At 44.9% G+C, this 20,724-nt stretch overlaps 1 protein-coding gene across 1 annotated transcript in view; it reads right to left on the bottom strand.

Annotated features, from left to right (window-relative positions):
• Nucleotides 1-20,724, bottom strand: part of GRIN2B (glutamate ionotropic receptor NMDA type subunit 2B) — a 969,425-nt gene that overhangs the window by 128,502 nt on the left and 820,199 nt on the right. Inside the window, exon 9 of the mRNA XM_077452507.1 lies at nt 4,434-4,559. Within this exon, the coding sequence (XP_077308633.1) occupies nt 4,434-4,559 (126 nt within the window). The remainder of the gene's footprint in view (nt 1-4,433; nt 4,560-20,724) is intronic.

Below are 20,724 nucleotides of genomic sequence, written 5' to 3'. Positions count from 1 at the left end.
ATTTTAAACGTTTGCATAGGGAGGTGACTGTATGCAGATAGGGGAGGTACGCAGTACTCTTTCTGCTTTACATAGTTGAGAGAGGATATCAAGTCTTTGTGCAGCAAAGTCTCTTTTTAGGCAGGAGCCAGCTGAAATACACTGGCCTCTAAAGTATGCCTTATGTGCCTCCCATAGGATAGACACGCCTGTCACAGTGTGTTCGTTCAGTTGGAAGATCTCAGATAGTGCTTGAGACAGTTGAGTTCTAGTGATAGGGTTGTGGAGAAGGGAGTCATTGAGTTCCCCATGACAGGTTCTAGTTGCAGATGAGGAGAGTGTGAGGTCAAGCTGAACAGAGGAATGGTCCCGACAAAGGTTATGGGGCTTAATTCTGATGCAACCGTGGATGTCATTAGTGGGGCCGTGACAAAGAAATAGTCTAATCTGGAATACATCTTGTGAGGAGGGGAAAAAATTTTAAATTGTTTATGTTTGGGGTGTTTTACCCTCCATATATCTAGTAAGTTGTGAGATCTGATGAGTCTATGGAAAGAGGTGAATTGACGTTCCACCTTAGCCGAAGGAGTTGAGGAAAATAATGTGCATCTGTCTCTTCTAGGGGATATAGTCATACTAAAATCCCCCCCCAACAATCATAAAAGGCTGAGAGTATTTTCAGAGTTTCCCAAGCACAACAGTGAGAAACTGGAGTTTACCTGATTTGGGAGCATAAATGTTAACCAAAGTAAAAGAGCGTGAGAGGTAATCGCAGTCCAGGAAAATATATCTACCAAGGGGGTTCATATATGAGGATTTTACTCTTAGGGGACAGTATTTTTTAATCAATATGGCAACGCCTGCTTTACCAGAGGGCTCAGAGGCTGTAAATTTGACAGGAAAATGTTTTGCAGAAAATTTAAAAGGATCCCCCAGAGCGGAAGTGAGACTCCTAGACTAGTTATAGCCAATTATAAAGTCAACCCATGGGTATGGATGAAAACTCTCCAAATTAGGGGGAGCTCGGTAAAGTGGGGTCCGAAGCAAGATTAAACAAATTATTTCAAAGAGAAATCTCAAATTAGGAGCCTGGGAAAAGGATATCACTGGGGTGTGGAAAAGGCCTTCTGCGATTTCTGGCGAGCAGGGGTCCAGATCCAACCTGGATTGGATGCATGTTTAGGTGTTGCAGGGAGTGGTATGGGGTCCTCATCTGGTAGTGGTGGGAGACCAAGATTGCGTATGAACACCTCACTTTCCTGGAGATCCCTCATGGAGAATTGGGTGCCATCTCATGATGCAGATGAAAGGGGAAGCCCTAACAGTATGAAATTTGATGATTTTGCAGGTGTGTGGTCACTGGGTGGAAGCTGCGAAGTTTAGTGAGAGTTATAGTCGACAAATCGCAAAAAAATGTGTATTTTTGAGCCCTTAAAATCCAGCCATGCTTTATTGCGGGTGGCCATAGTAAGGGGTTCTTTGCTATCATAGTAGTGAAACCGTACTATGATATCCCTGGGATTTGCCCCTGCAGGGGGCTTAGGGGCCAGTGATCCGTGTGCTCTATCCAGGCGCCAGTCTATGTAAGGTATTAGAGGGGCTATGGTGTTAAAGAGGCTCAATAGGTATGGTCGGATCTCCCAGTCTCCTACAGATTTGGGGATGTTTTAAGCCTGCATTGTCTTCTTTCAAAACATGAACGTACTGTATTAAGTCGTCAAACTTAGTTTCTAATGCCGCGTACACACGTAGCAGACTATCCGGCGGACTTAGTCCGGAACGAGCTACCTGCCCACACACGGTACTTTTGCGGCGGACTAGGTACGGCGGACTAAGTCCGCCGGACTTTTGAAATGAACGGACTCGCCCACACACACGGAGGAAAGTCTGCTCATTGTGAGCGTGTCTCCAGTTAGCCGGGGCCAGCGAAAGAGGCGTTGCTGGCCCCGTCACCTGGTATGGACTTAAAGGGGAATCCCTACGCCGAAAAAACGGCGTGGGGGTCCCCCCCAGGTCCATATTAGACCCTTATCCGAGCACGCTACCCAGCCGGCCAGGAAAGGGGGTGGGGACGAGCGAGCGCCCCCCTCCTGAGCCGTACCAGGCCGCGTGCCCTCAACATGGGGGGTGCCTTGGGGAAGGGAGGCCGCGCGGCCCCCCCACCCCAAAGCACCTTGTCCCTTGTTGATGAGGACAAGGGCCTCTTCCCGACAACCCTGGCTGTTGGTTGTCGGGGTCTGTGGGCAGATGGCTTATCGGAATCCGTGAGCCCCTTTAATAAGGGGGCCCCCGGATTCTGCCCCCCCACCCTATGTGAATGAGTATGGGGTACAATGTACCCCTACCCATTCACCTGTGAAAAAAAGTAAAAAAAAACACAACACACAAGGGTTAAAATAGGTTATTGCACAGCTCCGGGGATCTTCTTCCGTCTTCGGGGGGTCTTCTCGCCGGACTCCTCCGCTATCTTCTGCTCTTTTGCTAGCTCTTTTACTAGCGCAGGAGCCCGGCTTTCTTCTTCACCGCCGCCCTCTTCGGGGGTTTTGTCCCCCTCTTCGGTTCTTCTTGCCGGGCCACTGCGCCTTCTTCTAGCTCTTTTACAAGCGGTGGCCCGGTCTTCTGTCACTGCTGTCGCCGTCTTCTGTTCTTCTCTTCTTGAGATGTTGCCTTGTCGCTGTCCCCGGTCACTATGACAGGAGTGGGGGCGCTCGCTCGTCCCCACCCCCTTTCCTGGCCGGCCGGGTAGCGTGCTCGGATAAGGGTCTGATATGGATCTGGGGGGGACCCCCACGCTGTTTTTTCAGCGTAGGGATTCCTCTTTAAGTCCATACCAGGTGACGGGGCCAGCGACGCCTCCTTCGCTGGCCCCGGCTACCTGGAGACGCGCTCAAAATGAGCGGACTTTTCTCCGGGTGGGAAAAGTCTGTTAGATTCAAAAGTACGGCGGACTGGCACACACACGGCCGTACTGTACGCCGAAATGCAAGTCCGGCAGACAGATTGGTGAGCAAAACTACTTTCTTAGTCCGCCGGACTCTTGGGTAAAAAAAAGTCCGCTAGAGCCTACACACGGGCGGATTGACTTTTTCCGCCAGATTTTTGATCGTGTGTACGAGGCATAAGGTGTCAGTACGTTCACCAATGTGTGTTAACTCCCCTTTCAGTTCTTGAGCAAGCTTCCCCACGTCTCTGGTGATGGTACAAGTCAGGCTTTGCAAGAGGGATTGCAGTTTAATATCCAGTATTTCAACAGTGAGGGGGGCTGACATCTCTGTGGTTGGGGTGGGTGAAAATAGAAGGGGAATGTCTCCTACCTCTTTGTGTGCATAATCAAGGCTCATCACGGGGATTCAGGCCCACACAGGAAGCAGTCCAGTGTTTGTGTAGGCCCCAGCTAGGGGTGTGTGATGGACTGTTTGCTTTGGCCCGCACTTCACCATGGGCAGCCTGAGAGGTTCGGCGGTCCGGTATGGGGTCTCCCGTGGCTGATGTAGCTCTCAGTCACTTTGCGGGAGCTATGGAAGGCAGTAGGGATTGGAGTGGAGGAATCACGCGTCTGCCATCATCAGATGCCGTGCATGTGCCCCCGTACATAGCTTTTTTGAAGCCAATCAGAACCAAATTTCCAGCGGCGGAAACTCTGCAGAAGACTCAGCTGACAACGGCTGTGAAATTAATGGGGAGTAACGTCAGGCCGCGTACACACGCGGGGACTGTTCGCCCAACTTTGTCCGTCAAACAGTTTCAGCAAACAGTCCGCTCAAAATTAGCATGGACGGACATGGCCACACACGACGAACGAACAGTTTGCTGAAACCGTGCGCGATGACGTGAACGGCACGTACGACGGGACGAAAAATACGACGTCCTATACACTGCATTATAACTTTCGGCGTGTAAATCCTTTCTGAGCATGCGCGGAACTTAGTTTGACGAACAAGCCTACACACGAGGGGACTGTTCGCTGAAACAAAGTTTCAGCGGACAGTTTTTCGGAATTTCCGAAAAACCTTGTTCAGCGGACTGTTCGCTGAAACTGTCCGCTGAAAGCCCACACACGAGCGGACTGTCCGCCGAAACACTGTTCAGCGGACAAAGTTGGGCGAACAGTCCCCGCGTGTGTACGCGGCCTTAGAGTTGCTATGGAGCTTCTGTTGTCTGACATGTCCCCTGCACCGTCCTACACAGCGAAGCCACGGCTAACAACTCAGTGTGGGATCGGTGGGTCGGAGAGCTTTAAAAAAAGGTATGTATACTGATTTTTTCTTTACAGGGCTAGATAGGTTAGTGCTAGATTGTGAATGTCTATAGATGCAGGGATTTAAGTTTTACAGTAGACTTCTACTTTAAGGCACACATGTACTCTGAATTAACTTATCGGAAAGAAAGACATAATTATTGTAGAAAATGGATGTTTGGCAAATTGTAATGGTACAGAGAATGTGTAATCTCACCTCTTCCATCTGCAAGGCACCTGTTGTACCCCACTGGGCTAAAATATTCAAATACGAATACAGCCACAGCAGACACAATGAGAAGCATGACAAACATCATCACCCAGACATCTGCACTGAATGGCTCTAAGGAGAGAATTATTAGAAAAAAGCAGAGCATTAATTTTACAATGAAAAGTGAACAGCAAGGTTTTCTGTGATCAATAGTGAACATTCTAATGATGAAAAGGCAAACCATAAAGATAACAGTTATTTTAAAAACAAAATACATTCTTTTTAGTGAGAGGATGATTGGCTCTAAAGATAGCAAATTATTCTATGTTCAAGTGGCCTGTGACTGATTTTTGTACAAGTCTATGATGTATGAATGTCATGTAACTTCAATTAACAGGAGGTAGGAATTCCAACATTTCCCTCATACAGTATGTATGTACTATATGTTGTGACAAGAACTAACACATTCAATTTCAATAATACCCCAGACTAATCAGTGATGGGCAATGTTGTAAAAGACTTAATTTGTGAATTTATGTATGCAAAAACAGCATTTACCAAAAGTCAAGGTCATGTACATAGGTAGATTTCTCCATTCTCTTTTGAAAGATGGTGGATATGTAGTTACAAAGAAAAAACAAACTGCCTAATTTATAATTTCTCCTCAAGTGTATCTAACCCCAAAACAAAAATGTAAGATCTTGCAGCTTAGGAGTCCTTAGGCTGGGTTCACACATATGTGCGGTTCTGGTGCAGTTCTGTTCACTTATACAGGTGCGATTCAAGTGTGCATTTTTACCTGAAATTGCACCTGAACCGGACCCAAAACCAAACAGGACCCTTTTTAAAACCGCACCATGGCCACCCCGGACATGTGTGATCTGGCTCTATTAAAAGCTGTTCCGATTCACATGTTATGCAAATAGGATGTGGATTAAAAACACATCCAATTCACATATATGTGAACCAAGCCTTAGCATTTAGGCTACAGAATATTTCCTTTGTTTTTACCTGGTGATCCTGCCAGCAACATACTTCCTGTCCTAAAATAGCTATGCTCACTGACAGCACTGTATCTATAGAGTAACTGCGGGGTCGATTTACTAAAACTGAAGAGTGCCAAATCTGATGCAGCTGTGCTTGGTGGCCACTCAGCTTCTTCAGCATCTCATTCAATTAAGCTTTGACAAAAAACAAAAAACCTAGAAGCGAATTGGTTTCTATGCAGAGCTTCAACAAATTTTGTACCAGTTTTAGTAAATCAACTCCAGTGCTGTTACCCTTAGGTTACTTGTTCCTGATTTGGATAGCAAACATGACGTCATACATGTCGGAGATGTCAGCCGCACAGTTGAACCTCGTTCAAACTCGTTAATATGGAAGGCTCCGAATCTAGGCTAGGCTCACAGGAAGAAGCTAACAGTGTCCTAAAAAAAACTGGAGGACCAAGAGAATAGGAACAGGTGGAATAAGGTCTGCATAAGAGAAGCCGGAAGCAACAAGAGACGGGGATCTGTATGAGGTATATTTAACATCCTATCAGGTAAACCAGTCACATTCCCCATGCTTTAATTTGGTTTATCAAGCCCTGTGCACTCTATTTTTTCTACTGACACACCAATGGACATTATTTGTCACTTTCATTTTTCATTACTACAAAAGGAAAAGAAAAAAAAAACATTATTACCCTATTATTGATGTTGCAGTCTAAACTGTGTTTTTGGATCTAGCCAGAGAAACTGTGCAGAGCTGCGGCAAGAACAATGTGACCCCTGCTGGACAAGCTATGTGTCACTAACATCACAAACCACTTTCTGGCTTGCTTGATTGCATCCAAAGATTGACACTTGGTTCTTCTTAAAGTGGTTGTAAACCCTGTACAACCACTTTTACCTACAGGTAAGCCTATATTAAGTGTACGGTTTAGGAGCTATTTACCATATACGCTTATGTCATTGGCGCACGCTCACTAAAGAATGGGAACCATCATACCCTTTCTTTAGGGCCTGTGCCCTGACCATTGGCTCCCGTGCGCATGCGTGGGAGTGACTTCATGCCACTCCGGCCAGTCAGAGAGCCGGAACCCGCAGCCCCGCAAGGAAGAGGGGTGATGATGGAACCTTCCACACATTGGGGACATCACTGGCTTTCTTTGTAGGTAAGTGCAACATAATGGGCTAGTATGCGATGCATACTAGCCCATTATGCTTTTTCTTTGCAGGGGGAAAAAAGGAAGTTACATGGTAGGTGAGGTTGAAAAAAAAAATCCATCAAATCCAACCTATGTGTGTGATTATGTGTCAGTATTACATTGTATATTCCTGTAAGTTGCGGTCGTTCAGGTGCTTATCTAATTTTTGAAACTATCGATGCCTCCTGCAGAGACCACTGCCTGTAGAAGGGAATTCCACATCCTTGCCGCTCATACAGTAAAGAACCCTCTACGTAGTTTAAGATTAAACCTGTTTTCTTCTAATTTTAATGAGTTAAACTCCCTTCCACCAAAAAGTTGTATTCCTATTGTGGGGTCACCAGTACAGTATTTATAAATTGAAATCATATCCCCTCTCAAGCATCTTTTCTCCAGAGAGAATAAGTTCAGTGCTCGCAACCTTTCCTCATAACTAATGTCCTCCAGACGCTTTATTAGCTTAGTTGTCCTTCTTTGTACTCGCTCCATTTCCAGTACATCCTTCCTGAGGACTGGTGCCCAGAACTGGACAGCATACTCTAGGTGCGGCCAGACAAGAGTCTTGTAGAGCGGGAGAATTATCGTTTTAGAGTTGATCCCTTTTTTAATGCATGCCAATATTTAATTTGCTTTGTTAGCAGCAGCTTGGCATTGCATGCCATTGCTGAGCCTATCATCTACTAGGACCCCAAGGTCCTTTTCCCTCCTAGATTCCCCCAGAGATTCTCCCCCCAGTGTATAGATTGCATTCATATTTTTGCCACCCGAATGCATTATTTTAAATTTTTCTACATTAAAACTAATTTACCATGTAGTTGCCCACCCCATTAATTTGTTCAGATCTTTTTGCAAGGTTTCCACATCCTGCAGAGTTTATTGCCCTGCTCAGCTTAGTATTGTCTGCAAATACAGAGATTGAACCATTTACCCCATCCTCCAGGTCGTTTATGAACAAAATAAATAGGATTGGTCCCAGCACAGAACCCCAGGGGACCCCACTACCCACCTCTGACCATTCAGAGTACTCCCCATTTATCACCACCCTCTGAACCTGCCCTTGTAGCCAGTTTTCAATTCGTTCACCCTATGGTCCATGCCAATGGACCTTATTTTGTTCAGTAAACGTTTATGGGGAACTGTGTCAATGCTTTTGCAAAATCCAGATACACTACGTCTACGGGCCTTCCTTTATCTAGATGGCAACTCACCTCCTCATAGAAGGTTAATGGATTGGTTTGGCAAGAACTATTCTTCATGAATCCATGCTGATTACTACTAATGATACCGTTCTCGTTACTAAAATCTTGTATATAGTCCCTTATCATCCCCTCAAAGAGCTTGTATACTATTGATGTTAGGCTAACTGGTCTGTAAGTCCCAGGAATGTATTTTGGGCCCTTTTTAAATACTGGTGCTACATTGGCTTTTTGCCAATCACCTGGTACCATTCCAGTCAGTAGACTGTCAGTAAAAATTTGTAACAATGGTCTGACAATTACTTGACTGTAAGGAAACCAGTGGACATCGCCCGGCGCACGCTGGTGCGCATGCACACAGGGGACCACAGATGCCTGTGCGTGCTTATGCACGGGGTGCGGTGTACACACGCAGGAGCATGCCTTAGCGCCAGTTGGTGCCAGGCGGCCTAATTAAGGGGGGCTCCAGCAACTGATCAGTGCTGACTGGTCTTCAACTGTGTTCCTGTTACTCTGAAACCTGCATTTGTCTGTCTGTTTCTCATTGCTAACCTTGGCTCCTGTTGACCCCGCTCTGAACTCTGATATACCTGATCTCTGGTTCCTGATCCCGGATTCCCATCTGACCCGTCTCTGCCTGATGTTCCGGTACCCTGCCGCCTGCCTGTTGACAAACTCAGCTTCCCATCTGACCCACCTCTTCCTGATGTTCCGGTACCCTGCTGACGAACCCGTCTATCCCTCTGACCTTGCTCTGGTGCTCTGCTCGGCCCAGCATTACTACCCGAGTAACTGCAACTACAGTCCTGAGACCAGCTGCGGCTTCCTGCTCTGCAACCTCAGCCCTGCGACCAGCTACAACTTCCTGCTACAGGATTCCAGGTCTCTATCTGCAGGCACTCATGTGCCTCCTGTCCTTTGGTTCCTTCTGTTCCACTCTCAGCGGGACCTGGACTGGATATACGAGAGACGTCGACCTCGTCATTTCAGTCTCCCTTCAGGTACGTGACATTGACTGAGTTTCCTAAGTACCCTCAGATGCAAGCTATCTAGACGTGATGATTTATTAATGTTAAGTTTCCCAAGTCTAATTTTAATTATGTCATCTCGTTACAGACGAAAGCTATTTTTTCATCACATTACACTCTTTGATCACTAAGTACATATGGGACCCTGAAGAAAACCAAGGATCTCCACACATGCACTATGCTATCTTGGTCTAAACGAACAGATGGACTAGCACTGCCATATCTCAAGTATTGTTACCAAGCAGTAGATTTCACTAGGATTGCTGACTGTACATATGCTGGTCATTCTAAATTATGGGTTAACTTCAAATATGTTTTGCGTAACACTCCTTTTAGATTCCTAAAAAAAAAACATAGGTTGTGCTCAACCCCACACCTCACTACTGACTAAATCATCACTTGGGTTCCCCCCAAAATCCATACCAGACCCTTATCCGAGCATCCCGCCTGGTAGGCCAGAAAAGTGTGGGCGAGCGAGGCCCCCCTCCTCGTGCCTGGTGGTATGAGAGAGACAACTCAGTCTGTGCCCCGGCCAGGCCACAGGTAGGTATGGTTTAGGTAGGAGGGGCGCTCGTTTGTGGCCTGTCAGGCTGCATGTTCAAGTAAGCATCTCATATGAATTTGAACAGCATTTGTTCTTCATCTCAACTGGATGCACTTCTTGAAAAATCTTAAAACGTTTAACAAACCCAAAAGCTCAGAGTTCTGGTGGTAGCATGGCAAATACAACCTAGATACAAATATATTTTAGTTATCCATTGTTCTTGGGAAAATTTTTTATTCACATATCAGGACCATATACCAATACATCAATGAGGTAGAACATGTTTCTTTTACCTTATAACAAACAGACTTTCCTTGTACTGTCCTAATAATCTTGTTAGTGTCTCATATCAAAGAAGAAAGATAATTCTGAATACTAGGTTAATACAAAGCTGGGCTTTAGATGGAAGGTCATCTCTACATTTCAACATGAATTATCCGCAGTCAGTAGTAGGAGGACCACCGGGTAAGCTATTAATAATGTGGAATTCATAGATAATAGTAGTATTCTTTCTGGAGAAAGCTATAGTTGAAAATTAGATCATAAAACAATCTATTAGATGACCCTGAATAAAAATAGGGTACACAGCATAAAGAAAACCTGTATTGAGAATTAGAAGGCCACCACTGAAAAACTCATTCTGGAAAATGCCAATTTCCCAGATCTGTCTTTCTTTCTTATTTGTTATCTAAGACTTACCCAACAGTTAGTCTTACCCAATGGTTAGTTTTAAAGTTATGCTTCAAAGTCATGATATTTCAAAGATTAAGGCTAGGGCTACTCTCCTTATTTGTAGACAAGTCTGATTAATATGCTGCAAATATGATAATGAATATGATAACATGTCTTAGTATGTAGCAAAGAGATTAATGCAAACCTTAACATGAAATGCAAGGTTTGCTTATTAAAGATGGATTCCAGAAATGAAGCCACTTTGATAAATGTCCATGCATACTATGATGTATCTCTTTTTATTTTATTATGACAGATTTATGGATGACACTCAGTGCTTTCAGAGGAGAAGCACACAGCAGCTATGACTGTCCCTTCTCTCTGTTGCCCGTTCACAGGAGCCTTTGGATTTTGTGAATGAGTTAACATAATACAAAGGCTTCTATGACTGGACAAAAGGAATGGAGGAGCGACATAGCAGCTGCATTGACTCTGCACTGGAAGAAGCTGAGATCAGAGTGTCCATCATCCAAGCTCAAAAAAGTATCTTCCTGGAACACAATAAACTTGGACTTAACTCATAGTATGCCTGCACTTGTTACAAAGTTGCTAAAACCCTGAGCTTTAAGTCTGGCCCCCTTCCCCTGCAAAAATCACTTGAAAACTACCACTAAGAAAAAAGGTTAGAATACATATATACCTTACTGTATGGGAATATTTCTGAGGAATACAAAGTAGCCCAAATCTCATGATTAGACACTTTCACTCAGTGCAAGAGTATCTTCTCATGAGATTTGGGGTGTTAGCATTTCCCAGGATCTTGCTGAAAGAAGCAAGGCATCACAGGCAAAATACAGATTACAGTGATATTAAACCCATAAAACAAATAAGTAATGTATTGCAGCTTGCCAATCCTTTGACTTTTAATCTTTTTTATTGGAAAATAGTACATAATACAGAGTATCAAAAAGAACAAAGGCCAGAGCCCCAAGCACAGCAGTAAAACATGAGCATAATATAATAAATGGTGCAAAAGATAAGAAATAAGTCTACACATAGCATCACTGGTGAAGTTTTTGCCATATAGTACTCAGAACCTTGCTTACAATGAGTTATAAAGCAAGGGAGTACTCAAACAGTCCAGGTAGGCCAGTGGGGTGCAATATGAAAAGATGCAAACTGGGAAAAAAAAATGAGGTCTGGCCCCCCACATGCAACCAAAACTAAAATCTTTCAAAAAGGGAAAGGGAAGACCCCAGCCAGGGTAGAAAAGAAAGAAAGAAGGAAGAGGAGAAAGTGAGCAAGAGCATCAGGACAGGAAAATGAGACCCAGAGAGGAAGCCCAAATGAGCAACTAAATGGAAAAGGGAACCCACTTGTTATCAAGCACCTTCCCAAAGTTCTATATGATCATAGCTGGCCCATGGTTCCCATCCATTTTTAAACCGTTGAATTTTATCATTAATTATGCTAGCAAGGTGCTCCCTAAGCATTATCCAAGAAACCTTGCGTCGGAAAAAAGAAACAGAAATGGAAGGTGTCTTCCAGGAGCAAGCTATGGTGAGTTTTGCAGCTAACATACAGTGGATCAATTTTTGCTTGGCAGGGGAAATATGATCCACCCGGTAATTCAATAAGGCCACACAGGGCAATTGTAGCTCCGGAGTCCCAGTAACCTTCCAAATAAAGCAAACACCGTATTCCAAAAGCCCCTAAGCTTAGGGCATTCCCATCAGGTGTGATACATCATTCCATAAGACTGACACCCCCAAAAACAGAGACGCGAGAAGGTCGGAAAAAACCTTGATAGGTGAAAGGGGACCATATACCACTGGGTCAAGCCTTTTACGCCTGCCTCCACCAAAAGATATTTAGCATGCCCTTATACCCAGATTGAAGGCAAGAGTGACAAGTTTGAGTTCCATGCATGCATATTAGGTAATTTAGCATCAGTGGCGAGCAAGAGCCTGTAAATAGAAATCCACCCCCTGCCACTGAGATCCCTTTTACACTCTGTCTCATAAGGAGTCATGTTAGCAGGGCCCAAGGAGTGCAAAAAGTGTGACAATCCGATACAGGCCCTTATTCAGCCACCAAAGGAAGGCCTCTGTATCCTGGCCAGGGGAGAATGCTGGATTGTTGAAAAGGTAAGCCAACGGATGAGAAGATGAAAATAGGTTAGTATTGGCCAGCACTCAATCCCAGATCGCCAATGAATGAGATAAAGTAGGGGCAAAAATAGGGGGTCTACCCTTCCCGGCTTGCCATTTAACATAGTCTAATGGAAGCTTATTAATTCGCCATCCGTTCCATAGCTAACCATTCAGTTTTTTCACCTCTTGAAAACTGTGCTGCCTGAGCGTCTAGGTAGTATAGCATAAGATGTGGGAGGCCAAGACCTCCTCTCCTTTTGTGAGCAAAGAGCACCTGTTCAGAAACTCTCTATGGCCCTTTCCACCCCAGATATAATGTATGAGCTTAGAATGAAATCGTAACACATCTGCTTCAACAAATTATATGGGCCATCTTGATAGAGTAGATTTCACCCAGCCAGGACAGCTTGCCAATCCTTTGATATGGAAGCTGATTCGTTTTATTTTTTTCAGGATTTTTTTCTTCATTTGGCCTAGTGATCCAGCCATTAACGCACTTTGTGTCTTAGGATGCCTGCATTCTTGATGAAGTAGTAAAACAGACATCTTTTGACACAAGCATTGCCAGTCTGGGGTGAGGTAGCGTTAGACAAGAAGATTTAGATGGACTTGACTAATAAATTGAGACTGAAACCCAGCTATTTTTTTTTTTTCCCTCATGGGATAAAGGTTTACATAAATAAATAGAAGGCAACCATTGTAAGTACCCCTGCCAATGTTAAACACACTTTAATTGCACCTTTTGCTGGACAGCTCAGTCTGTTAAAGTAAGTTGAAAAATAACAGACTTACTGGCTAGATCACCAGCTGAATAAAAAGGAAAAACACCTAAAAAAAAAGAAAATGAATGCAGTCACCACATTTAAGAATTGGGCTGCAATTCAATAAATATTTATTGAATGGGTTTGTGACGGAACGTCCCTACACTCCACTTGAGTGCTTCTGTCAGTATATCCCGCTTCCTCCAATCTGACTATCAGAGAGATATATTGTCATGGCTGCATTGAATACAAGTCTAGCTGAAAATAGCTTGTAGAATCTTGAATTCTTTATTGGACAGAATACAGACTTTTATACACATTTTACATAAGGGGGTAGATAACGAGGTAGGGCTGCTCATGGATACTCCCCCCTCCCCTATAGCAACAACTTAAAATACATTTACAGAATTAACATGTTAATTACCCCAGCACTTAAGGCAGCCTAGGTGACCAGACAGTCCGTCTCCGGAGGTCAATGTAATCAGCTCTTTAAAGGATTGTGTATTCAGAATTAACAACCTAAGAATAGTCTTTGTATATATCCTGGGAGATACTGTGGATAAATATTACTTACTTACATTTTTAGTAACCCAAGATATATTTTCTGACTCACCCTGTACCAGGATGGCACAGGGTGACTTAGACATAAGAGTTGTATGGGGAGCTGAAACATGGGTTTCCCAACCTTTATAAGGGATTCTGGGTTCCATGTGCCCTCCAGTCACATCTCTCCCCTTTCGGCAGAAGACTAACACAGGAGGACACCCCAGATGGGTTGACTCCGAAGTTAGTCCATAGTTCCAGTCCTCTGATGCCTGTACCCACACAGTACCCCAAACAAATTGTTCCAAACAGAGCACTACTCACCCAGCCAACCTCTGCCTATCTCATAGAACATACTCCCTGCTGGGGGGAAGTGCAGACCAGTCCTGCCCCCTGGAGTCCCTTTAGCCGCAGGAGAGAAGACAGGGTGGTTGGGCTCAGTCCATAATGCTGTTGGGCATTTGGGCCTACTATCCAGAATCCCTGGGGTATACAGGTGGAGACTGAAGTCCCATCCACCTTTACAGGAAATCTGTCCTCTGTTTGGTGTGGGCAGAGGCCAGGAGCGCTCTGTTCCGTTGCCAGCAGTTCAGCTGGGCATAGGAGCTTCCCTACATCATCTGCTCCAGCTAACTGTTGGGGAGAGAGGCTGACTGCCCCAGCTCCCTGGAACTCCGCAGTTGTTGCCGGTGCTGGGCAGAGGCTGGTAGCACTCTGCCCGGTTGCTAGCATTTCTGTTGGTGTTCTGTTAGTGGAGACCACAGGCCCATCCACTGACACCAGATCAAGCTACAGTTGTAAGGTGACGACTGCATTCTCTCCATGGATCCTAATCTACAGCTCGTGATTAAGGATGAGCCGAACACCCCCCGGTTCGGTTCGCACCAGAACTTGCGAACGACCCCCGCGTTTGGTACGAACGTTAGAACCCCAGTGAAGTCTATGGGACTCGAACGTTCGAATTGGAAAGTGCTAATTTTAACGGCTAATATGCAAGATAGTGTCCTAAAAAGGGTTTGGGGACCTGCCTCCTGCCTCAGGGGACATGGGTCACTGCAAAAAAAAGTTTTAAAAACGGCCGTTTTGGCGGGAGCACTGATTTTAATGACGATTAAAGTGAAAAAAAAAATGTGAAATATTCCTTTAAATATGGTGCCTGGGGGGTGTCTGTAGTATGCCTGTGAAGTGCCACGTGTTTCCCGTGTTTAGAACAGTCCCTGCACAAAATGACATTAAACGGAAATAACACCATTTAAAACTGCTTGCGGTTTTAATGTTATATCTGGTTCCTGCAATATGGTTGAAAATCATTGAGAAACATGGCATGGGTAGCCCTCCCTGCCCATTACCAGCCTATTTGGGTCTTGTACGCATATTAAGGGGAACCCCGTACCCATATTAAAAAAAAGAAATGCGTGTGGCCCCCAGGCCCTATATACTCAGAACAGCAGTATACAGGCGGTGCAAACAAGACAGGGACTGTGTAGGTTTGTTGTGTTAAGTTGAATCTGTTTGTCATTTTCAACCGGTACATTTTTAAAGTGTAGCTCCAGTCAAAAAAACTATCTTTAAGCTTTTTGGAAAACATAGGGAAGGGTTATCACCCCTGTATAATTTGTTTTGTCGTCCATCTTTTTTCATCTCACTTGCTGCTGTCTCCTTGCGTTTGCAAGTAGGAGATGTTTGTAAGTTGGATGTTTGAAAGTAGGGGCCTGCCCTATATTATAGCGGTATGTACTGGGTACAGAGCACGCAGACAGCACGCACTATCTCCTAACACTACTGACTGCAAGCTCTATTATTAACCACTTGTTAGCCCAATGTTTGCATAAAGTGAAAGATGAAGTTATGCTGAGTAAATAGATATCAAACATGTCACTCTTCAAAATTGCACATGCCCGTGGAATGGCGCCAAACGTCGCTACTTAAAAAATCCCCATAGGCGACGCTTTAATTTTTTTTTACTGGTTACATGTTTTGAGTTGCAGAGGAGGTCTAGGACTAGAATTATTGCTCTCGCTCTAACATTCTCGGCGATACCTCACATGTGTGGCACATGCGAGCAAATGGGGACATGGGCGCTTTAATTTTTATTTTATTTTTTTATTGTTCATTTTACTTTATTTATTTTAGTTTGACATTTTTTCCCCCAAAAATATATTTTTGATCACTTTTATTCCTATTACAAGAAATTTAAACATCCCTTGTAATAGGAATATGGGGTGACAGGTCCTCTTTACAGTGAAATCTGGGGGGTCAATATGACCCCACATCTCACCTCTAGGCTGGGAAGCCTGAAATAAAAAATAAAAAAAAGATTCTGGCTTTGATCGTACTGGCGAGTTGGTAGAAGCACCGGAGGGCGGTGAGGGGTGGGGGGCGTCTATGGCTGGGTATTTCAGGGTATCACCGAGTATGGCTGGGTATGGCAATTTATGGCAGGGTATTACAGAGTATTGGCGGGGTATTGGCGGGGTACTACAGAGTAATAGCAGGGTACTGCAGAGTATTGGGGGGTACTACAGAGTAATGGCAGGGTACTGCAGAGTATTGGGGGTACTGCAGAGTAATGGGGGTTACTGCAGAGTAATGGGGGGTACTGCAGAGTAATGGCAGGGTAATGCACTGCAGAGTAATGGCAGGGTACTGCAGAGTATTGGGGGTACTGCAGAGTATTGGGGGTACTGCAGAGTAATGGCGGGTACTGCAGAGTAATGGCGGGTACTGCAGAGTATTGGGGGGTACTGCAGAGTAATGGGGGTTACTGCAGAGTTATGGGGGGTACTGCAGAGTAATGGCAGGGTACTGCAGAGTAATGGCAGGGTACTGCACTGCAGAGTAATGGCGGGGTACTGCAGAGTAATGGCAGGGTACTGCAGAGTATGCACTGGTATTGCAGAGTATTGGCAGGGAATTGAGGGGTTAAATTCGGTGAGCAGCGATGTGGGCACTGCAGATGCAGCCCACATCGCTGCTGACACCGATCTCTTTCCCCTCCGCTGTACCGATCGGTACAGAGAGGGGAGGGAGGAACAGGCGTCATAACATGACGCCGGTTTGTTTCCAAGTGATCACTCCGTCATTTGACGGAGCAATCACGTGGTAAACGGCCGCTATGAGCGGCCGTTTACCGTGATCCGTGATGCGACCCGGCGGTCACGGATGCTCTCGAGTGCGCACACCTCGGGGCACGCGAGAGCAGAATTCTGGGAGGCCGTTAATTAACGGCCTCTCAGAGTTAAACAACCCCCCTGAAGCCGTTAATCGGCAATGGGCAGTTGTTAAGTGGTTAAAGCTAGATCACTAGCTATATAGGTGAGGTGAATATAGTGGTGTATACTGCAGTCAGGGCACAGACAACAACCACTACACAGCAGCAAGATAGGAAATCAGCCAAAAACGATTGGTGTGTAACTGTGTTGAAGGTACACAGAACACCCACTGCTTCAGATGCTAAGTAACACACTACACGAGGCCGCCTCAAAGGCGGCCTTATATAGTGTGGGGCGTGCACTACACAGCCTGAGCTATGATTGGCCACAGGCAGGATGCCTGTGGCCAATCATGTCTCTCCTCGCTGCCGGCGCTGTGATTGGCCAAGCATGCGGGGTCACAGTGCATGCTTGGCCAATCATCGGGCAGCAATGCACTGCGCCAACGCAGTGCATTATGGTCCGCGCGCGCGTCACTCGAATTTTGACGCGAACGGCCAAAACGTTCGGAATTCGCCGAACGCACGAACAGCCAATGTTCGAGTCGAACGTACGTTCGACTCGAACACGAAGCTCATCCCTACTCGTGATAGACTGCCATCTCCTCAGCCTGGGCCTCCAGAATTGCTGCAGGTGTGGGGCAGAGGTCTTGGACTCTGTCCGGTTGCCAGCACTTCTGCTGGGGGTTTGTTAGGTGGTTTCTCCTCTACAGAAACATCTCTTAAATCCCCAGTCTCTGGAATTACTAAAAGTGTGTTTAGTTACCAGATCCTCAGCTGGAGAAGTTTGTTGTAACTCCATAGATGCTGCTGGCAGAAAATCACATGTCCCTGTCAGTGTTGTCGGAGAAAGGCCAACTACCTCTTCTTTCAAGAATGCCAAAGCCACTGTTGGTGCTGGGCAGAAGTTAGCAGAACTCTGCCCTGTGGTTAGCACTTCAAGTTTGGGGACGACAATCTCCGGAGTTTCCACTGCCGATTCTCTGGCATGCTGCTGAACATGTTCTAGCAGTTTCCTGTATGCCCTTTCCAGATGCTGTTCCTTCCTTAACAAATGGTCCAGATCAGGTTTAAGCTCTGAGACCCCTGCAAGACTGAGCATAGCCTCTCTATATTCTTGCAGCTCCTCAAGGGTAGGTTCCCCTTCATCGCCAAACACAAAACGATCTGTAAGGCTCTCCCACAGTAATCCAGGGCATCCAAAGCGCCATATCCCTCTGGAGAGCATTCTGTTGTCTCCCCTAAATATTCCTGCTCTGTGTGCCATTGCAGAGCCCAATAATGATTGTCCAGCTCTATCTCCTGCTGGACCAGCCTGTACAAATCAGTCACCCATTGCTCCTTGGGCCACTCTCCCAGGAATGCCATCTTCAATGCCCGTTGGTCACTTGCCCATTGCTCTTGGGTTGGAAAGCACTTGCCCTGTTTTATACCAGTGAGCTGGAGGGCTCCAATCCAGAGCTCCCCCCGAATCTGCTGCCTGAGCTCCAGGTATTCATCCTCAGACACAGTCCTGGTGTATGCTGAAAGGACGATCCGCAGCAGCCCCGGGAACTCTGATGCCAGGTCCATATCTCCGCTGGGGTGACCTAACTCTGCTATCCTAATCTTGGATCCCAGTGGAGGTTTGGATGTCCCAGACTGCAGGAAGCAACCCACTGCTTGCCACCAATGTGACGAAACGTCCCCCACACTCCCCTTGAGTGCTTCCGTCAGTATATCCCGCTTCCTTCAATCTGACTATCAGAGAGATATATTCTCATAGCTGCATTGAGTACAAGTGTAGCCAAAAATAGCTTGTAGAATCTTGAATTCTTTATTGGACAGAATACAGACTTTTATACACATTTTACAAAAGGGGGTAGAGAACGAGTTAGGGCTGCTCATGGATACTCCCCCCTCCCCTATAGCAACAACTTAAAATACATTTACACAATTAACATGTTAATTACCCCAACACTTAAGGCAGCCTAGGTGACCAGACAGTCCATCTTTACAAATAAATATCTGAAAAGTGAGGCATGCATTTGTATTCAGCCCCCTTTACTCTGATACCCCTAACTAAAATCTAGTGGAACCAATTGCCTTTAGAAGTCACCTAATTAGTAAATAGAGTCCATCTGTGTGTAATTTAATCGCAGTATAAATACAGCTGTTCTGTGAAGCCCTCATAGGTTTGTTAGAGAACATTGGTGAACAAACAGCATCATGAAGACCAAGGAACACACCACACAAGTCAGGGATAACGTTGTGGAGAAGTTTAAAGCAGGGTTAGGTTATAAAAAAATATCCCAAGCTTTGAACATCTCATGGAGCACTGTTCAATCCATCATCCGAAAATGGAAAGAGTATGGCACAACTGCAAACCTATCAAGACATGGCTGTCCATCTAAATTGACAGGCTGGGCAAGGAGAGCATTAATTGGAAAAGAAGCCAAGAGGCCCATGGTAACTCTGGAGGAGCTGCAGACATCCACAGTTGAGGTGGGAGAATCTGTCCACAGCACAACTATCAGTTGCCACTCCACAAATCTGGCAAGTGGCAATAAGAAAGCTATTGTTGAAAGAAAGCCAAAAGAATGGAGTGTGAATACAAATGCATGCCATTTTTCAGATATTTATTTGTAAAAAAAAATTGAAAACCATTTATAATTTTTCCTTATACTTCACAATTATGTGCTACTTTGTGTTGGTCTGTCACATAAGATCCCAATAAAATACATTCGCGTTTTTGGATGTAACATGACAGGATGTGGAAAATTTCAAGCAGTATGAATAGTTTTTTAATGCACTGTATGCTATTAAATTACCCATTACTACTGCGTGAACAAATCATTCAATGTCAGATGTAGAGCTCCTTGGTCAAAGTATTTTGAAAGAATCAAAACAAAAAAAAAACGACTCTGTTGTTTTGCCATTTATATCTAAATGGATCAGTGAAAAATTAATTCAAACATAATTTCAGAGGTCAGCAGTGTTTGACATGCCTGTGGCCTTGGGGCTTCCTGATTGGACTGGATTGATACTAAATTGCTACTTTTGCAACCAATACCATCATTTTCTGCTGCAAAGACTAATTTGAGATTAGGAACTCCAACTATTCTTTAGCCACCACTTACATTGTGTTTTTCAGCTATCTTCCCTATGATCAACTACGTTTAACATGCAGAATCCCATTCTTTTAATTGTCCCTGTTCACACTTTTGTACTTTCAATCATGCTATACTCTACAACCTGCACTGAAAAAATTAAATAACCTTTTTTAAAGCATATTTAGGCATTGTTGTCCCCATAGAATTCAATAGGTACTCCTGAAAAACTCCTTCTTTAGAACTGCTCCCCTGCCCTTGACAATCCTAGGAAGCAAATACTCGAAGTTTGATACACAAGCAAATATACTTGCATAAAGCTTGTAAAACACCCCAAAAAAGGCTTCAAAATCACTAGGAATACTGGGAATGCTCAGGTAATGCATGCTTACCCGTGTGCTTAATCACCAATGATACATCAAAATGTATCCTGAGTGTACATTATCCTCTTTGGTGCTCTTAAAGTGTTACTAAACCCACAACAGTAAAAGCTGTCTGTATATGCAGAAAAGCATTCTGGTTATACTCACTGTGTAAAAGCCTCTTTGACACTGTATGGACAGATCGTTCCCTCCTGCACTGCCTATCTTAGCAAGGCCATAAAATACAATGAGGGTAGCCGCCCTGCACATGCTCAATTTAGTCTCTATTGTTGTAGAGAACATTTCCTGTTTCATTTGAACTATACATGATATTGACATCACACATGTGGACGTGTATACAGGCTGTAGTGGAAATATCCTACTGCCTGGAAACTCAGCACTGAACAAACCGTGCAGGTTATCATGTGACCGTGGTATACAGATCAGCAAAAAAGGGCTTCCACACTGGAGTGGTACTCTTGCAGGATGGGAAAAAAAGTCCTGCAAGCAGCTCTATAGTATTTACCGCTCCTAAAGCACCCCTTCC

Source organism: Lithobates pipiens, unplaced genomic scaffold (assembly GCF_037356315.1).
Source record: "Lithobates pipiens isolate NorthernLeopardFrog02 unplaced genomic scaffold, aLitPip1_a1.2 Scaffold_23, whole genome shotgun sequence".
Lineage (NCBI taxonomy): Eukaryota > Metazoa > Chordata > Amphibia > Anura > Ranidae > Lithobates > Lithobates pipiens.
Note: the sequence above shows the minus strand (reverse complement) of the source record. Positions and strands in the feature narration are given on the sequence as shown.